General features: G+C 35.1%; 1 protein-coding gene across 1 annotated transcript; it reads right to left on the bottom strand.

Moving 5' to 3' along the window:
• Window positions 1-308: 308 nt before the first annotated feature.
• LOC104618050 (insulin-degrading enzyme-like) lies at window positions 309-14,336 on the bottom strand (the record flags this gene model as incomplete). Its single annotated transcript, XM_010283538.1, has 8 exons — window positions 309-565; window positions 1,753-1,820; window positions 3,777-3,849; window positions 5,319-5,380; window positions 7,609-7,881; window positions 10,619-10,786; window positions 11,861-11,972; window positions 14,245-14,336. Coding segments are annotated over 8 exons (899 nt in total), but the record flags the coding sequence as incomplete, so codon positions are not given.
• Window positions 14,337-15,087: the final 751 nt, after the last annotated feature.

Here is a 15,087-nt window from a genome sequence, read left to right on the forward strand (position 1 = left end):
CCGTTTTTAAGAAAAATTGTTGACCCCATCCCAAAAAGGACCTACTTTTCTCACACCCTCCAGCCCCCAACAAGATATTTATTGGGATACTAAACACTGTTCTTGTTCTTCAGGAGTAAGAAGGATATCTCAAGCAATTTTGTTTGCTCTGGAGGGTGATTTTATCAAAATGAAAATTTGAAGGGATATACTATTTTAAAAATATACTGCATCTACAAGTTTATTATTATTATTGTTTCAGTTGATTTTAGTTTTCAACAGGTTGTCTGTAATATAAATGACACATAACCACAACTGATTTTCATATACTCTCTATCCCTAACACACAGCTAATGTCAAATGAACCACAAAGGAATTCGGGACTTTCATAACAGACAGAACCATTTATCCTAATGAACTTCAATGATTTTGTTCATCATGAAGTCCCCTGAAACCATGTCAGTACTGATCATTTGCATTTCTTCATCCATTGGGGTTCTTCACAGTTTTGCAGCCATGAAATTGATATGTGGTTTCACCAGCGAAAACTGCGCTTGAATTCTGTCATATTTTCAATCACATTTGGCTGCAAAGAAGTGTACGCAAGAAAAAGTCTGCTCAATATCTTTGATCAGAAAAGTGAGAAATTCCTCGCTTTTCGTTTTAACTTTTGCTACAGCTACATATAAACATATCTTTCTTGCTCTTTTCTACAATATTAGCTATCCACATTTCATTGTAACGGGATCCCCCACAATATAGTGTTCTTTCTTATGAAACAACTGGTTTCATATTTACTCTAGATAATTTAAAACAACAGCTATAATGCAATAATTGCGTTACTAATAATGACGGGAACTTCAGTAAATGCAGAGCTTGTCTTTTCATTTACAAATTCTACTTCAGAACTTCCCATCTATCCTTTGAATATCACATGTAGGATCATAAAAATAATAGCAATTCAATGAGCTATCATTTTTAGTTGCAGTAACAAAGTAACTTTTTAATATTTCAGTCATAATGGCTAATATATCCACATGTAATTCATACAGAAATTTCCACCCATGGTGATTATTTCACCTATAAGAACTGAATATGAACACAGATCTACTACTGCATTGCAAAAAGTTAATTATTTGTTGGGACAAACATTACCAATCCTCTTCAAGAAAATTCATTTACGGTCCAGTAAGGGCCCAGTGCTATCATACCTAAGCACACAGTGAAATCTGCAATACTTTTATGAATAGAATTAGTCAAATTTCTTCCTCCACAGGTTACATGTTGACAGGAATGCGCATTAGTCTCTTAGGCTTCAAGATAATGACCAGACAGTTGGTTTTGTTGGTGGTGGTTTGGGGTTGAGGTTTTGGGTTTTTTAAACAAAGATGATAGATTTGTTGGTGCATATGCATCTTTCTTTCAGCACTTGATACATCTGGTCATATCCAATCAGTATTTTCAGACAATAATAATCTGTATTTTGCTCCACAGTGTAGATACTCAGTGAAGTTAACTACTACCATTAGCATTCATTTCAATGGAATAGAAGGAACAAAGGTTAACAGGACAGACTGTTAAAAGGGGTGGGGGGGCCATCAGGAAAAATCCCTATTGTTACTGAGGATGACAATACATGCAGAAAAGAGCTGAAACGTCAGCCCCACAACAGCATGAATTTCCACAACTTTGTTTCTCCCTATAAACTTGTATTTAATGATAATAAACTTCCATAGTAATACAGACTGTGATTTTTTTGTGTTTTCTTTTTACCTGTGGTAGTGGTGGTGCTGGTGCCAGGTTCACATCATTTTGGCATGGAAATTCTCCAACAACAGGGCCTATTTAACATCATCAAAATTAATTCAGGACCATAATTTAATCAGTACCTTTTATATAATAAACTGTTTTCTCTTACAAGACAGGTATCTATAGAAATCACAGGTTACTAAAGTATCTCTAAATAAGATTTCCTGAACAGTTTGCTTTAATACTCCATAGCTGTCTTTAGAAATACAAAGAGCTTAATCCACAATTTGACTTGAGAACATGTGCTAAGGGAGTGGCTTTTAATAATTTTACTTATACATAAAGAGAATGTAGAAATAAAAATTGCTGATCTACTGATCAATGAATACTTAACTGTTTTCCGGTACAAATTATGAGAACAGTAGTAAATGCCAGTGGTATATGCAACAAAAGCAAGGCAACAACAGCACATCTTTTAGTAAGGATATGCCTATGGAGGTGTGGGGGTTACTCCATGTACCAAAATTCCAGATAGCAACCCCACATCTTCCCTGCCTGTCCCCATGCATGCCCATGAGGTCCCCCCAAAACGTCTTCCTGCATCCAACCCACTTGTCCATAAGAACTTCTAGTCTTAAACTCCTTAAACCTTCCTTCTACCTCCATACCCAAATTTCAACCCTAACCTTCAACCCTGCGAGTTCAAGTGCTTCCGCCTCCTAAAACCCCAGATCTCTACTCTACTGCTTCTGACACTTTTCAACTCTCAGAGAAAATGTTGCGTCTGCCTCCAGGAAAAAGGATTCTCTCTGGGAAGCTTTTCAGCCTTCCTCTTTTGTGCTACTCTCTGGAGGATGGGCAGCTGCACTTGGAATAATGCTCATTTGGACTCATGGGAAATGCATTCAAGTCCCAATTTCTCCTTCATGGCAGAAGAGAGGCCACATGCCACATTAAATGGTTTAGGACTGGAGAGTATGTGGAGAGAACACCTTGCTATAATCTTACAAGAGTAACCACTTGTTATGTTATCTCCCATGCTGACTCTTGTCTTGGGAAGGTACTATTCCAAGCAAATAATAAACCATTCTGGCAATGTAGTTACATTTTAAAAAGTTTTCTCTAGGTAGGAAAAGTATTAGAGCTATTTCTATTTAGCAATGATTAGTCGTGAAAACTGGAAAGATGCTTTGAAGCAAGTCTTCCTTACTCAGCTGCAGAATTACAATTTCCATGGTACCAGAAAAATCAATCATTCTGAGACTGGAAGGAGTTTCATGATAGGCACACACCTATCTGCTTCTTTCTGTTCTACAGACAAGCCTTTAATAGTCTTGATTTTGAAACCAGTTACGTGTTGGAATTTAAGTCCAGTATAGTGCAAAATCCACATAAAGCAACATAGAAGTTTTTCCTCTCAGTTTATTTATATTAACCAGAAACACTTTTAACCTTTTCCTTCTTGAATTCTAAAATGGAACAACAGTTTACAATGCACAGCTAATCTAGATTACTTGACAATAAAACCTAAACAAACTTTGACTTTCTCAAGATTAAATATAATGTTTGACATTCCCAGAGGGTTTTGGGGTTTCCCCCCCCCCCTTTTTTTTTTTCTTTCCTTTGAAAATGCCTGCATAAAACTGTGGACATTTATTGCTTGTCAGAAAAAAACCCTAACAGCCACAACACATTGTATTGGTAACTGCAAATACTAATTTTGTTTTTCTCTGTAGTACTATTACAGAGTTTTATGTTTGTTTTAAAATATCCTGTTGAAAAAAGAAGTGCTATTTTAAGATATATTGTTTTAATATCAATATACTTCTGAATGGCTGAAGAACTCGGCCACAAACATCAATCAAAAAATCTGAAGCACCCATGTGAAGAAAACCTATAAAAAGAAATACTTTTTCCTCTGAAAGGTGTATGATCTCCAGAGCCGAGGTTTTTCTTATGGTGTATTTGTATCATGTAACACTGCTGTCTTTAACTATGACTTGCTTGAACAGGAATTGATTAAACACTATATTCAGCAAAATACTTACAGGAATCCATTTCCCTTGCAAGGACATGTACTGATACCTTGTGTCTTCTGGGAGCATCTATTGCCAACAGCACCTACAGTAAAAAAATCAAGTCCTTTAGGTGTGGGAAGTACCACTTGGACATTATATTTATAAAACAGTAAAAGAATGACAGCATTTAAATTTTAATTTGAGCCTTAAAACGAGGGATGAAATTTGGGATGTCCCTTCAAATATTGTTAAAAGTCACCTGTACTTTGAATTATTTTACAATCAAGTTAAGAAATTCATGTACTGTTTGTGACTCAGAAAAACAGGAAGTACTGGGAATCCAGCCATTAACAATAACTTGACAATTATTAAACTCAGCTGGACTAGTTCACTAACTGGAACCAGTTATTTCTGCTCTGGAATACTGGATAATCATATATTAAGCATTAGTGTAAGCAAAATAGTGTAGATTCCTACAAAAACAGAATGTGGATACTTGTTCAAGTTATCATTTATTAAACAACAGCTACTGAAATTCCATTTACTAAGTTTGTATTTGCTACATATCTTCACCCATGCTATCATACTATTTAAAACAAACAAACAAACAAAACCCAAAAGATGTTACTATTTGCTGTGCCATGTAAATAATAACCAGTTTTGAGCATTAAGACTAAATCTCATAGATGGTAATGTTAAAATTACCTTGGATAGTGAAAAGGATAAAACAGAGTACAAAAGAGAAATTATTTTGGAAAACATTACCCTCCCACCTCCAACAGAAAAAACCCCACACAGATACACACATACCCATGCTGCTTCATGGGCAGAAATTATTCCATCCAACAGTAAGTTCCAAAGACATACGTCTACATTATTTTTCAAAGTATTCCCTGAGCTATTAGCTGCTCCGTAAGTAATAAAACAGTATGTACACTCTGCAATATAGTGACTTATCATTGCCTACGAAATTTTGAAATTTCTTACAAAGCAGAAAGAATGAGGCCAAATTTATTTTGGGGACACCCCCCCCAATTTCAATTGCTTATATTAGATATCTATCTAGCAACTTCATGCTGAGTTACAATGTACAATTATTGCATCATTACGCTGTTCCTTTGTTCTGCCTAACTATGAAAGGAAGGAAAAAGTATTGATTTACAGTTAAAGATTTAAAAGTATCTGAGTCATTCACAATTCATGCACACAAAATAACCTGAATGATTTACTGGGGGGGGGGAAGAACAAATTTGCAATTTTGGCCGAGCTTGGTCATAACACAGCACTTTATTTAGAAAGAAAGAGTAAATGAGACAAGAGGAGAGTAAGATCTGGTAAGAAAAAAAGAAACAAAACATAACAAAACCCAATCCTTCCACAATTTTTACAGTATGCTAGTTGCCATTAAACTAAGTAAGATTCATGAAACAAAATTATTATTAAGGTATCTGCATCAATTATATAATCTATCTAAAACAGGTATAAATATATGCTTTCATAGTTCACACGAATAACATCCAGTTATATCTGTATCTCTTTCCAAGTAACATTTTAACTACATGACTAACTTACCTTGTAGAACTGTATAATATCATCCTTGGTCAGGGTCTTTAGATAAGCCACTTCAATGTTATCTGCACAACAATAGTAAAAATTAGAACAAGTCTGCAAATCATAGCTGGTTATTAGCACACTACTTATTCAAAGTATTTTTCTTTCAAATTTAGATGCCGTAATTGGCTGCAAATGATATGCTTTTCATTCTTAACTTTCAAGCTAATACTTACATCACTAAAGGTGTCATTGGAAGCTTGGCAGAAAATTATACTTTCAGTAAGTCCCTTTGATTTGACTTACTAAAAGTTTGAATGTTTGAACAATACAGATTGCACTGTATGGTACTCAGTAGCTAAAACCGATATGCCTACTTCTGTGTATTATCTTCAAATCAATGTTGTATACTTCTAATGCTGACTGATTATAGATGGCTTTTATGCACAGTCAGGAAACAGGATGGTAGGATGTACGCTGGCAGGATGTACTTTTAAATAAATGGAAGGAACCGTGCCTACATCAGACCTGTAAAGGAGTAATCACCTTTAAGATACCTGAGGACAATGTGTCTCAGTAGATACATCACTTCATATAGATTAAATTGTAATAAACTAATCATGTAATATCATTGCTGCATAAGCAGGAAAGTTTTTTGTGGTAGGCATGCTTACTTTTCTTAGGGATGGCAGGAAAATCAAGAAAGAACTGCATGCAAGAGAACAAATATGCAGTTAAGAAGTCTGTGAGGCAGGCTGTAAGCAATTAGTATGAAGTTCTAAATGGAAGAAATAAAAAAAAAAAATCAACGAAACAGTTTGGAAAATTAGATGACATTTGAGAGAAAATTTTTAAACTCCGTAAAACATTAAAAGTAATAATAATAAAAATGTTAAAACCTGAAGAAAAAAGCCTATCACTTCTGAAGGATGGAATATGAATTTCTCATTTTGACAATTCCAGTCCTATTAGAATCATTAATGAAATAAAATTACACGTGGGTAAAGAGGAATTAAAGACATAAAAGTCAAGGGAATTAATAAGTGGGATTAAATATGAAAGATATGGCTACAGCTATCAGTAAACAGATTACAGAGAGATAATATAGATCCAAGTAAGGTAAAAACAGAAACACTTAAGGCAGAGAAAAATGAAACTGTTTCATCAGACACAAAAAAAGCACTTGAGCGGGTAAGTTTCCATGCCAGTCTCAGGCGTGAAACCTTGTCAGTAGTTCTCATTCTCTTGAGACCAAGCTAGATGACAATTCAAAATTCTTCATTATTAGAACAGTTCAGTTAAGTCACTGTTGACCAAAAAGACTATATTTACTACTGTGGAAAGCCAATACCGTGTTTGTAAAGCAAAAGAGAAGTCACAGGACACGAGTGATTTTTATGGAGGAAGCATCTTATGGATGGAAGATGGAAAATTATAGTTGTGAATAAGAGTTGAGACATAAAAAATGTAAGGAAAAGCTGACCTTGTACCTAAAACTGATTTTTTGTTTTCAGTGTTAGAAACTATATTACTAATATACCTCTGTATTTTGGATTAAAAAAATCTTCAAACAATGATGGAAAAAGGGAAAAATACAACTTAAATACTATGTAGGATCACAATGTAAATTAACTGTCCATCCATTTTCAGTAATAACACTGGAAGTTGGATCTCAATTGGTCTTCTACAAGCTTATAATCTTCAAAGTATCATGGATGAAAAACCAAAAAAATTAGTATTTCTTCAAGCCTACTCTAAGCTGAGGCAGGTCACATGTTAGTTAAGACACCTGCTGTTGCCTCCGCCATCACTCCCTGAAAGAACTGGGAAGAGGAAAGGGTTCATATGAATGTGTGTATCTGAATGCATCTCAGTCAACTATTAGGCACATACGTGATACAGACGTCCGAACATCACAGGCAGACATTTGAGCTTATATGACATCAACATTTACATTCAAACCACTTCCAATCCTTGACCTACTCTATGTCTCTCTGAGCCTTAAGGGAAAGAACAGAACGTCAATGAAGCATTCACCAACACACATCATATGGCAAACATCAGGGAACACATTTATCCTCTATTACTAACAGCTCCCACAGCAGTGAGAGCACAGGCTCTACAAATGAGGTATTTTCTCAAGGCAGAAGGAAGAAATACAACTTACAGGACACAAATCACAAAAAATACACTAAATTATGGACAGGCTATGTAAAAGTTTAAATTGTTCCCAAATGAATATGACACTCAACAGTCACAAATGTAGCCAAACTACAGCATTCGGTTTTAAAGGAATTATAATTTGTCTTACCTCTGTCAAAGTTATACTGCTGGGAAATTATTTCTCCCCAGTATTTAGCACATTCTGCAGACAGCTTCTTTGGTTTGTCTAGACGACGAATTGCTAGAGCTTGGATGTGTTTTTGGAAGGCTTCTTCTGTCATGTCTTCTATGCATTTCTCCATAGTTTTTAAGAATGCTTCTACCCTGCTTTCTAAATAGTGCGGTGGTTTTTCAGATTGAATAATAAATCGCAGTCCTTGTATGCCATTTGCCCGACGTGGACCACTGAACACAATGTAACCTTGGCAAAACAAGAATAATGACAAATTAGAAGAAACCCCTTGTTCCAGCATGAAGTTTGCCAAATATGGCATGTCTGACAGGAATGCAATTTTATGCTATGTTTAATTCTGTATTATAAATTATATAATGAAGGTTTCAAAACATGCCACTGTATTTTTTATTTCACTGAGGTATCAGTTCAGGGGAGGGTCAAGGAGGAGATGAGACAGACCAAGACAGAACAAAAGGAATTCTGTCATCAGGATCAGGAAACCAGAAATTAAGCTGTACTCCAGGGCTTCATTAGACTCAACATTGGGAACTTCCTATTACTTTTTCGTAACATCAAACCACTATTTCTCATCTTGCCAATTAGATACAAAGAAAATATTATTCCCTTCCTTTTTGTTGCAGCTTTTGGCTATCTGAACCCCCAAGCCTTTTTTCAGTCGTCTTCCCCTCTTTTAATAAAAAATGTGTCATTCTTTTAAATGTTGTTTCATAGCTCTCTAATAATTCCTTGATGCTCATGTCAAAACTGTATACAGTATTTTAAAGTCCTTACCTGAACAACATAGGAGTATTATCGTGTATGCATCTTGGAAGCTCCTATTTATCTATCCCAGCATTTTACACAGCAGCACAACACTGCTGATTTACGTTCTACTTCTGATCCACTGTAATCTGTAGATTGTTTTCTACAAAACTGCTACCTAGCCAGTTGTTTCCTAGCTTGTACCTGTGCCATTGATTATTCCTGCCAAACTGTTCCTACTAAATTGCATCTTATCTTCAAGTCATATTTCTAAAATGTCAAACTAATTTTGAATTCTAATTCTATCTTCCCACACACTTGCAGCCTCTCTCAGCTTAGTATTATCTGAAGTATTTAGTTAACTGTATTCACTCTTCCATCATCCAGAGTTTTGATGAAAATACTAAATAGCACTGGATCACAACAGAGCTCTGTGGAACACCATTCTCCTAATGAACTATTCTGACCTTTTCTCCAGTCATGACTTTCCAAACAGTAACATGTCTAACGTGACTTTCCAAATGTGTAACATGTCCACCTAGGCGAGCTCTCTAGCTTGTCTGAGAATGTTACACGCCTTTCATACTATCAAGAAGAGACATACAACATCACCACTTCCGTCCCTACAGCCAAACTGTTTCTACAAAAAAAAAAAAGTTGTGTTAGTTTGTCCAGTAATAGTCTCTCAGTGGTCTTCTATGAATTTAGAACTTGTTTGATAACTTATTCTGCATTTTCCAGGAATTTGAACTAAAGCTGACTTATCTGTAATTTCCCCTTCTCTTCTCTTCCCTTTTTTAAGGAAACGTTATTTTTCCTCATCTATCATCCAGGAATTCTCAGTTACAGGATTTTCAATTCCAGGATTTCATAATTTTGGGGTTTTTTACTGTAGAGTTCATCATGCCTGAACTTTTTAGAAGCTTCTAATTTACCTGAACAACCTTTAATCTGTTATGTTCCTGTTCAAAGGTAAGCCGTGGACTTTAATCACTGGTATTTATTTTGGAAATCATCTGGTCACAGTTGACATTTTACGTGAAGACTAACAAAGCCATCCTAAAACATTTTGACCTTTTTTCCCCACCACTGACAACTTCTCTCTTCCTCTTTCTCATACTGCTAAAGTGTTTATTGAATGAGTTCGTGTTACTACTACTACTGTTTAGCAAACTGCTAACTCCTGGACTACTTTTTCCCCAAGCTTTCTCAGAGATCTTATTAATAATTCCATGAAGTTTATTGAATTTTGCTGGTACTTCTACTGTCTTCCCTCCTGAGTCTTGTGAACTCTATCATTTGGTGGTTATGCAGTGCTGGATACACTCAGACAGCTCTTCCTCACTGGTTCCCCCCCTCCTCTGTAGCTGTTACCTCCAACTTCAATATGAAACCTGCTACCAGCAGATTCCAAAAACCTGCTAAATAACCTGGATCCTGCCCTATTTTCAAGAGACACCTAGATAGTTAAAATTCCTATGATCAATATGGTATGGCTGATTCTGCTAGTAGCTCACAAAAAGTCTAATCTTGCCTGATCTCCCTGGTAGTTCATAGTCATCACACTGAGACATTCCCTTACTTCTCACCTTTGGAAAAACCGTACTCCTGCTCAGTACTTCAATCATGCAAACTGTCATGCAAAGTCTCTGTGTCTCCTTGTTATCCTGTTTGGAATAACCTTACCAGTTCTCAGTCCTACTGGTTCAGGTAACAATTACTGATGAACAGCTGTATTCTTAAAAAGCCTGAAATGTGTTGAGCATGGCAGCTTACCATGACCCATACAGCAGTATTCCTAAACTAGTGCTTGTGAATCATCAAGTGCACCTGGAAGTAAGATCTCAAGCAGAAGAGACTGAACTACTACTCTTGATTCTTTAAGAAGATCTAAAATTTGGGAAACTGATCTCATCTCCTTTTGGTAAAAATTGAAGATGTGAATTTTCTGTAACATTGATCAAACTTTTTAAAAAGCCAGCGTTGGTTTCAGATACTTCATACTTATCTTAAAAATTACGCTTGCTGCTTCTCAATATACAGTATGTAGACAGTAACACTCCTTTGAGTCACCAGCAGTTTAAATTATTTACATTTAGCAAGTGCCCTTTAAATGGCATTCACTAAGCAGGGAAAGGACACCTCATAATGTCTCATGTAAGTGCATGAGCATGCGTGCATGTGTGTATCCAGACACATAATCACTATGAGAAAAACTTACCTAATTGTTCCTTGGTGCGCAGAGTATTGAAGCATGGTTCCGAGATAATTTGACAGAAAAGCTCCAAAAACATATTCTCAGAAGTGCTCTGCATGTCTGTCTGGTAATATATTTCAATGCCACAATTGTTATGAACTTCATTTCTCTGTTGATATACAAACCAACCTCCTAAAAGGCAAAGTTAAAACATTTAAGTTCATTAAAATGTACATTCTTATTGTCCACAATTAAAAACATAATGGTCTATCATTTGTGGAATGGAATTATAATAAATGGTTTAGGACTGTTAAAGCAGAATTTCCACTAACTTTTCATGAAACAAGTAAAGAAAAGGTTATTTTAACACATTGAAATGTCATAGCTTGAGCATATCAGCAACTAAATTGAAACTGGCTGCTTCTACTCAAGCAAGTATTTGTGGAACTGGAGTGGAAATCTGCATTGCCTCTATTGTGTAAACAGTTTCTAAAGACCATTTGGCAGAAACATTTATGAACATTAAAAATACTTCAACATTTAATACCAACAGGTTCTTTGGTATATGGCAGTTTCTACAGGCTGACGATCAGCTATGTGTAATTGGCTTTGGCTGTGTAGCTACATATGTCATCACTCCTGTATAATTCCCAGCAATTCCTTGAACCTCCTTTCTTATATATGAAGATTTTTTTGCACAATAGAAGTAAAATCATATGCAAACATTATGAGACCAAAAACATTTATATTAGGGAAAAAAAAAAGTTACTTGTATAAGAGCTTTTCTTTTTCTCAAAAAGCAAGAGTCATTCACTGAATGGTCAATTAACACTCAAAAGTGCTCCAAGAATGGTGCTTATTGAAATGTGTATACTATGTGTAGCAGAGTGGAATAGAGCTCTTATTTCTGTAAAAATCATACCAAGTGAATTAGGATTGAATCATAGAATGGTTTGGGTTGGAAGGGACCTTTAAAGCTTGTCTATTTTCAACCCCCAAGAAGTCCAACTTACATATATAGATTAAAAATGAAATCGAATTCATTTTCAAGTATACCAGAAAGATTATATATTAGTGTATAATTTTATTATAAAAACAACACTCTAATTATATTTTTATATTTAAAGTTTAAAATAATTTGAGGTAAGTCTGATTTTGAAACAAACTCCTAGCAACAGAGTAATATTAATTTTAATATACTATTAGCAAACAGAGAATCTCAAATTAATGTGTGTTTAAAATTTGTAAATAAGTCATTTAACTTACTGTCAGGAAGTTGCACTTCTCTGTATCTTACTAGCTGACTGGGAAGGAGTGGCTTTGTATGAGCGTGCTCAATGAGAGTGTCCTCAACCATCTGCATAATTCCTAATGCAGCCTGGAAGAGAAAATGTAAAAGGATTTTTAATGATCATTAGTTATTCTGTACCTAAGAGCAGGGTAAGACTTTCCAATGATTGATTGGAAAAGAAAATCATGAGAGAAAAGAAAAAAAAAAAAAAAGAACATATGGCTATTGCAATTTAATAAAAATACAGTAGAAGTTAAGTATATGAGAGGACGTGGGTGTTTGGAGGCTGAGGGTTTTGTGGTGGGTTTTTTTTCCATATTTATCTTGTTTACATGTAAACAACACTTTTTAAATTAAAGTTCAATGGGCTTTTTTTTTCCCTTTCCCTTCACCACTTTGATGTACTCATATTTCCAAGTTTGAAAACTACACACACACACACACACACGATGTATTTCTGCAAAGGACACCTCAACAGATGGAATTTTAAGAAAACAAATTAATGGTTAAGTTCAAACATGCATTACAGTGATGTGCTGGTAGTATTAGGACTCATTGCCTACATACTTTCTTTTATTTGAGGGATTAAAATAATAATAATACAAGAATCTTAAGTACTGAAAAAAAAATTAAAAATCATTAGTTTCATTCAAGATTTAACTTCAGAAACTTTACCTGTTAAGGGCTATGTGTTCTTGTAGGCTGCATGCTGGAAATTACAGTAACTTGCTACAAAGTAGTTTTGGCTGAAAGCCACAATCTCTTAGTCTGCGCTGCCACAAACTCACAACACAAGTGATCTTATCAAAAACATGCAAAAGGTCTGAAAACTTAAAAAACACATGCCACTCCCAGCACCCCCCAAAACCTCCACCCAATATATCAAAGACAAAAAGATTGAGGCCTAACAGTTTGAAAGGATAGAAAAAATACTATACATTCTTCCAATCAAGTCACCATATTAAAACAAAGTATTTACAACAAGATTGTTCAGACAGATGTTCTGAACAGGATTAGTTTCCTATTCATCCACTTGTGGCAAATGAAAGGAATAGTAAGAAAAAAATATCAGAATGAAGCTAATTCAAGAAGAAATGGGTATTCTAAGCAGCTAGATAGGTCTAATTTTTCAGAAAGTACAGAATCTCTAAAACATTTTTTAGTACTGAAAGGTATCACAAGAGTATGCCAATTTTGATTCAATTTTAGTTGGAAAAATTTCTTAGATTCAGGTTAAAATTTCTGAGCTTTGTCAGTAATGATCACATCATGGGCACTGAAGGACAGAGAAGTTTTCCTACCCACATCTATTCAGGGAGGTTTGCAGATCATTTCTAAACATTACACAGCCATGGGTATAACAATACATACTTCCCAGTTCTCTAGCTGTAGTATTCTTCAACAGCCACCCATTTATGCCAATTAAAGAATGCATTTCTCTGCTATGACTGCATCATCATGGAAATCTAAAAAACCTGGTCATTCAGTTACATATTTCAGAAGAAAATGACTTTCATATACAACTGCGTAAGAAATAAGGAGGGAAAAGAGACTACTTTTTACATTTCTCCACATGAAAAATATTCTATAAAACAAAAAAAAAAATTAAGAGACATCCTTGAAAGAGAAAACTTTATGCACCCAGTGCCATTGGCTCCATCTTTTTATTTTTCCCCTCCTTACCAGTTAACTTTGCTCTTTGTGTTTATAACATCTCCCGCTAGTAAAGTATCACAGAGCTGGTATAACATAGAAATACTGCTATGCCAGCCCTACATGGAATGCAAAAATGTACAAGAAAGGTACTATGTTTTGTATTGGTACACATATTCAAATATTTGGTTAGATTTCCTATGCAAATACAAACTGTTACTATTTTTATGGAAGATAGGAAAAAGGATTTTCTGATTTTTACTCCCCAAAAGGCGCAACTAAGAGCTGACGCTTATTTTTTATGGCTCACCGTTCCTGTTTAGCTTTGTACAAAGATCTTCATTTGGAATCTTTGTCAGTTAGCCTGAAACTTTTAAACGGAAAAGCAGGATCTGCAGCACATCCTTACTTATGCAGCTTGATCACATCACAGTAATGACATACAACACAGACTTTCAACTACTTAGATCATAAGTTGTTTTTTATTAAATTCCCAAGAGCAATACAAGGGCAGCACTTAGTCTAATAAATCTAAAGTGGAAAAAATGACATTATGATATTCATAAAGACAAAAAAAGTACAGAGTCAAATTATGAAATCACATTTGGCAAAACTGCTTTAAGATCTGAGAAGATTAAACCAGTCTTCCATTTTTTATGCTGCTTTTAAAGAAAACTTGTTTTATTAAAGAAAGTATCACACCAACCTGTTTTGTTATATTGCCATGGAGAAGAGCTTCGATGTGTAACCGTGACAACAGTTGAGCTATAAAGGCCTTGAGGCGGGGAAGAGTGACATCTAGAATAGATATTTAGACAGTTAAATCAATTACATGCATTTTTACATTACGAAGTACCTAACTCATCATTAGATATGATGCATTTCTTAGAGGAGGAGAAACTCATCATCATGAAAAAGTGAATCTCTCCTTAAAAATGCAACATTGGAAAGATTCCACGTTTAAATAGCAGCACTCATCGTATAGTTTGTTTTGCTTGGAATTCACATACCGTCTGACCCAGATTCCAAAAAGAAAAGAAAAAAAAAAAGCTTTCTTTGCAATGATGCTGAACAAACATCCATTCTCCAGAGAAAAGTTGCAATCATTCAGGTGGTGTTCCAAGATAAAGCCTTACTTACTAACTAAACAAACAGCATGTAGTTTATAATGCTCAAGAAACAAACTATGCATTTACCATCTAGACTATAAAAAGAACCTCAACTCAAATATGGTGTTTTGATAGTATCTTTGCAACAAACAATACACAAGAAAAGTATTTTTGCAATATATCCCAGAATACACATACACACACGTTCTATGGTAGCCTGACTTTGCAAAGCAGTTTTCATATATAATGCAAAGTATAGCTTAACTTATAGAATCAATGGAATAAGAGAGGAAGGATGGTTGAACGGATGGGGTGTTCATCCCGAAGTCAGTATCTCCATTCTTAACCCCCTGACACTACAAGAATACCCACAACTGTATCACCAATTCTATTAACTTCTCATTCTGTCATTTTCACAGAATCATTAAGGTTGGAAGAGA

The sequence above is a fragment of the Phaethon lepturus genome, unplaced genomic scaffold, assembly GCF_000687285.1.
Source record: "Phaethon lepturus isolate BGI_N335 unplaced genomic scaffold, ASM68728v1 scaffold55153, whole genome shotgun sequence".
Lineage (NCBI taxonomy): Eukaryota > Metazoa > Chordata > Aves > Phaethontiformes > Phaethontidae > Phaethon > Phaethon lepturus.